Source organism: Alosa alosa, chromosome 18, assembly GCF_017589495.1.
Source record: "Alosa alosa isolate M-15738 ecotype Scorff River chromosome 18, AALO_Geno_1.1, whole genome shotgun sequence".
NCBI lineage: Eukaryota > Metazoa > Chordata > Actinopteri > Clupeiformes > Clupeidae > Alosa > Alosa alosa.
Genome location: NC_063206.1, coordinates 827,501 through 832,500, shown reverse-complemented (window position 1 = coordinate 832,500; position 5,000 = coordinate 827,501). Strand labels below are relative to the sequence as shown.

General features: G+C 47.1%; 1 protein-coding gene across 2 annotated transcripts in view; it reads left to right on the top strand.

The window, feature by feature from the left end:
- The window catches only part of si:ch73-193i2.2 (polycystin-2), a 20,718-nt gene that overhangs the window by 10,579 nt on the left and 5,139 nt on the right, over window positions 1-5,000 (top strand). For both annotated transcript variants that reach the window (XM_048270432.1, XM_048270431.1), the window contains exon 9: window positions 2,473-2,591. In XM_048270432.1, the coding sequence (XP_048126389.1) occupies window positions 2,473-2,591 (119 nt within the window). The remainder of the gene's footprint in view (window positions 1-2,472; window positions 2,592-5,000) is intronic.

Sequence of the window (5,000 nt, the reverse complement as noted above, 5' to 3'; positions counted from 1 at the left end):
GCAGGAGGCTTTTAATCTCCTTTTGATTGGCAGGTGAAGGTCCAGTTGAATTAGAGCCCTTCTCTAAACTGCCTCTTTGTTTTCGGGCCTCAGTGGACAGACAAAACAATGGCCTCCAGGACACACCTCTTAAGCTCTGGCAGTAACCATGGTGATGTGTGTGTGTCTGTGTGTGTGTGTGTGTCTGTGTGTGTGTGTGTGTGTGTGTGTGTGTGTGTGTGAGAGATGTGTGTGTGTGTGTGTCTTTGTGTGTGTCTGTGTGTGTGTGTGTGTGTGTCTTTGTGTGTGTGTGAGAGAGATGTTTGGGTGTGTGTGTGTGTGTATGTGAGATGTTTGTGTGTGTGTGTGTGTGAGAGAGATGTTTTGTGTGTGTGTGTGTGTGTGTGTGTGAGATGTTTGTGTGTGTGTGTGTGTATGGTGTGTGTGTGTGTGTGTGTGTGTGTGTGAGAGAGAGAGATGTGTGTGTGTGTGTGAGAGAGATGTGTGTGTGTGTGTGTGAGATGTGTGTGTGTGTGTGGGTGACACCTGGGCAGTGTGATAAATTACCTGCTCTCTCTCTCTCTGGAGTGCCACAGCCTCACCTTAGGGAACGCTACACAGGTGGGCTCACACACACACACACACACACACCTAGGGAACGCTACACAGGTGGGCTCACACACACACACACACACACACACACACTCAGCCTCACCTAAGGGAACGCTACACAGGTGGGCTCACACACACACACACACACACACACTCACCTTAGGGAACGCTACACAGGTGGGCTCACACACACACACACACACACACACACACACACACACACACACACACACACACACTCAGGCTCACCTTAGGGAACGCTACACAGGTGGGCTCACACACACACACACACACACACACACACACACACACTCAGGCTCACCTTAGGGAACGCTACACAGGTGGGCTCACACACACACACACACACACACACACACACACACACACACTCAGGCTCACCTTAGGGAACGCTACGTAGGTGGGCTCACACACACACACACTCAGGCTCACCTTAGGGAACGCTACACAGGTGGGCTCACACACACACACACACACACACACACACACACTCACCTTAGGGAACGCTACACAGGTGGGCTCACACACACACACACACACACACACACACCTTAGGGAACGCTACACAGGTGGGCTCACACACACACACACACACACACACACACACACACACACACTCACCTTAGGGAACGCTACACAGGTGGGCTCACACACACACACACACACACACACACACACACACACACTCAGCCTCACCTTAGGGAACGCTACACAGGTGGGCTCACACACACACACACACACACTCAGCCTCACCTTAGGGAACGCTACACAGGTGGGCACACACACACACACACACACACACACACCTTAGGGAACGCTACACAGGTGGGCTCACGCCCTCTAGCCCTCAGGTTACCGTGGCAACGGCTGTGTGATGTGTCTGTTGCCATGGCAGAAGAGGAAAGGGAGAGGTGTGCAGCCATATGGCTGATAAGGCCAGATAACGGCTCTAAAGAACAGGAAGGGCAGGTCCGCCTGCTCCTCAGGTAACAGGTGGGCAGGTCTACCTGCCTCAGGTAACAGGTGGGCTGTGAGGTCAGGAGCCATGCTCAGGCTGCAGCACTGGCCTGGCCAGGTCATTAACACACACACACTGGCCAGATCATTAACACACACACACACACACACACACACACACACACACTGGCCTGGTCATTAACACACACACACTGCACACACACACACACACACACACACACACACACACACACACACACACACACACACACTGGCCTGGTCATTAACACACACACACTGGTCTGGTCATTAACACACACACATTGGTCTGGTCATTAACACACACACACACTGGTCTGGTCAGTAACACACACACACTGGTCTGGTCATTAACACACACACACTGGCCTGGTCATTAACACACACACACTGGCCTGGCCAGGTCAATACTACTGGGCCTACTGGACCTTCTAGCAAGGATTGATTGATTGATTGATTGACTGACTGATACTGTAGTTGGCTTGTCCAGAATAGATTTACAAAGACATAATAGATGGACGTAGATAGGTGGACTAACAACTAACAGAAGCTCAATTGATTGATTGATTAGGTATTTGGCAGGGTAGTTGATTGATTAGGTATTCGGCAAGGTAGTTGATTGATTAGGTATTCGGCAGGGTAGCTGATTGACCATCATGTGTTCACAGGCATGTCCATCTCAGAAGAGGCCCTCTCTGTTTGCTATGTAAAACTCTGTGAAAATGTGTGTGTGTGTATGTGTCAGTAGTGTGTGTGTGTCTGCTTTTAGGGTGATGGGCCCCTTCATCGTGATGCTGGGGAAGATCGTGTAAAACTCGTAAAACTGTAAAACTCTGTGCAAATGTGTGTGTGTGTGTGTGCTTTTAGGGTGATGGGCCCCTTCATCGTGATGCTGGGGAAGATCGTGGGCGACGTCCTGAGATTCCTCTTCCTGTACGCAGAGATCTACATCCCCTACGCCTGCGCATTCTGGATCATATTCGGAGGTCTGCAGCCCACGGACAGAGGGCTCTGTGTTAATGTGTGTGTGTGTGTGTGTGTGTGTGTGTGTGTGTGTGTGTGTGTGTGGTGTTCAGATGGACATGTGCATGTGTGTGAATGTGTGTGTGTGGTGTTCAGATGGACATGTGCATGTGTGTTCAGATGTGTGTGCGTCAGGGCCGGCGGAAGGCCCAGGGGTGCCAGAGCGTGTGTGGGAGCAGCAAGTTATTCATTTTCAGTGATATCGGTTACAGTCATGAATGAGACGCTCAAAGCCTAGTGCTGCAGAATATAGAATAGTGCACCAATCCGCTGAATACCCTGTGCAGTTCACTTCACTGTCCACTATGAGTTGATCAGAATGCACGCGTGTTGGTTTTTGTTGGATGGAGTTGTTCAAGTGTAACATATTCTAAAGTCATTCTTTTCTATTTCTGTCTGGGCAGTGTGAGGCTGGAAGTTGATTTTCTGAACCACCGCAACCAACAACTGCCAAATTTAGAATGTTGGGGTTTGTCGTAGTTTGACGAGCCAGACCCACATTAAGATGTTGGAACTGGGAACATACCATTGGCAGGGCTCAATCCGAGGGGCGGGATAAACGGTTGTCTTTCAAATTCCCTCTGCACACAATAGGATAGCGCTACAACCCATGAATCCCATGCGTTTTCCCACCAGCGGAGCTAGTTGGTAGATCAAACTTTTTGTTGTATCCAGTCGGCAATACTCTAAATACATCTTTATTTTTTAGGAAAGAGTCATGGCTAAAGCCGTTCGCCAGCAGTAGCCATCTTCTTTGTTTTCAAGTAGCAGGGAATTCATGTGAAACTGTCGCAACTCTGTCATCATTATGTTAAGCCTGCCCACCGACTCTATACATGGTGTGATTGGCCTGACCCAAGTTTGTTTTTTCCAGCTCGCAAGCCAACGGAGAGTTGCTAGACGACCCTGGCTGCCGTTTAGATTTCTAGACTAGGTTTGTTGAGCATTGTCTGGCCAACTTTAGAACGTTGGGATTTGTTGGGCATTACCTTAGTAACGTTAGAATGTTATTTTTTGGGGGGGGCATTGTCTTGGAAACTTAAGAATGTTGGCGTTTGTTGACCATTGTCTGGACAACTTTAGAATGTTGGGATTTGTTGGGCATTGTCTGGCCAACTTTAGAATGTTCGGGTTTGTTGGCCATTGTCTAGTAAACTTTAGAATGTTGGGGTTTGTTGGGCATTGTCTGGCCAACTTTAGAATGTTGGGATTTGTTGGCCATTGTCTGGCCAACTTTAGAATGTTGTGGTTTGTTGGCCATTGCCTGGGCAACTTTAGAATGTTGGGGTTTGTTGGCCATTGTCTAGTAAACTTTAGAATGTTGGGGTTTGTTGGGCATTATCTGGGCAACTTTAGAATGTTGGGGTTTGTTGGCCATTATCTGGGCAGTGTGCAAGCACCTTAGCCACATTAGTGCCGGTGTCGTGTCGAACTGGGCTACCCGTCGAGTTATGCTACCACGCAAGCGCAGTTGGGGAAAAAAGCGTCACAATTGCTTGTTGACAGAATGACTGTAATTTTGAGCTACCTCAAATGCTCAGATGTGTTTTCCTAGCAACTTAAATGCTTTAGATGTGTTTCCCTAGCAACTGCACTGTAACTTCTGTCGCGCGACAAAGTTGTCAAATTCATTCTGTGGCAATTTGTCGAAGAGGAAAGACGCATCTCTAGAAATAACAGTAAGTTAAATCTAATTCAGCAAAATTAGCGTACCGTAAGTGTCCTTATTTACAGTGTATTGTAATAACCTATAGGGTACAATAACATTAATCGTTTTTACGCTGAAAACTGTTCATTTAAACCTAAATTACGGAAATAAATAAATTAACCTAAGGTTATGAATCAGTGAGGTTAACTAGCCTAGATACTCAACTTAAATGTAACGATAGACTAGGCTACTAACTTTAACTACCATTGACTTTAGGTCACGGGCTTTTGACTTTATTGACGAACGCTACAAACTAACGTTAACAGTTGAGTGATTCATGGTTGTAAGTTAGTGTAACGTTAAAGTTAGCAATCCAACAGCTAATGTTACATTTGCTCACATTTATGCCTAGAGTAGCATCGGTATGCATTTATTCACTGTTTTAAATAATTACAGGTTCATAGATCATTAATTTGATGGCAGTGTTATTTTGTGTTAAGTTTATATTAAAAATATCCATAATCGCTAAGTTAATGTTAGTGCAATGACATATCTTAGCGCCGAGGCTACCCTGTATCACTGTCCTGTCTCAGTGTTCCCTCTGTTTTCCCGGTCTGAGCGCGTGCGTGTGGGTGTGCGCGAGTGTCTGTGTTTCCCGCTCCCTCCTGTGTTGTCAGAATGTATCCATCATGTTTGATTTGCCACACACACACAGCCTACACAC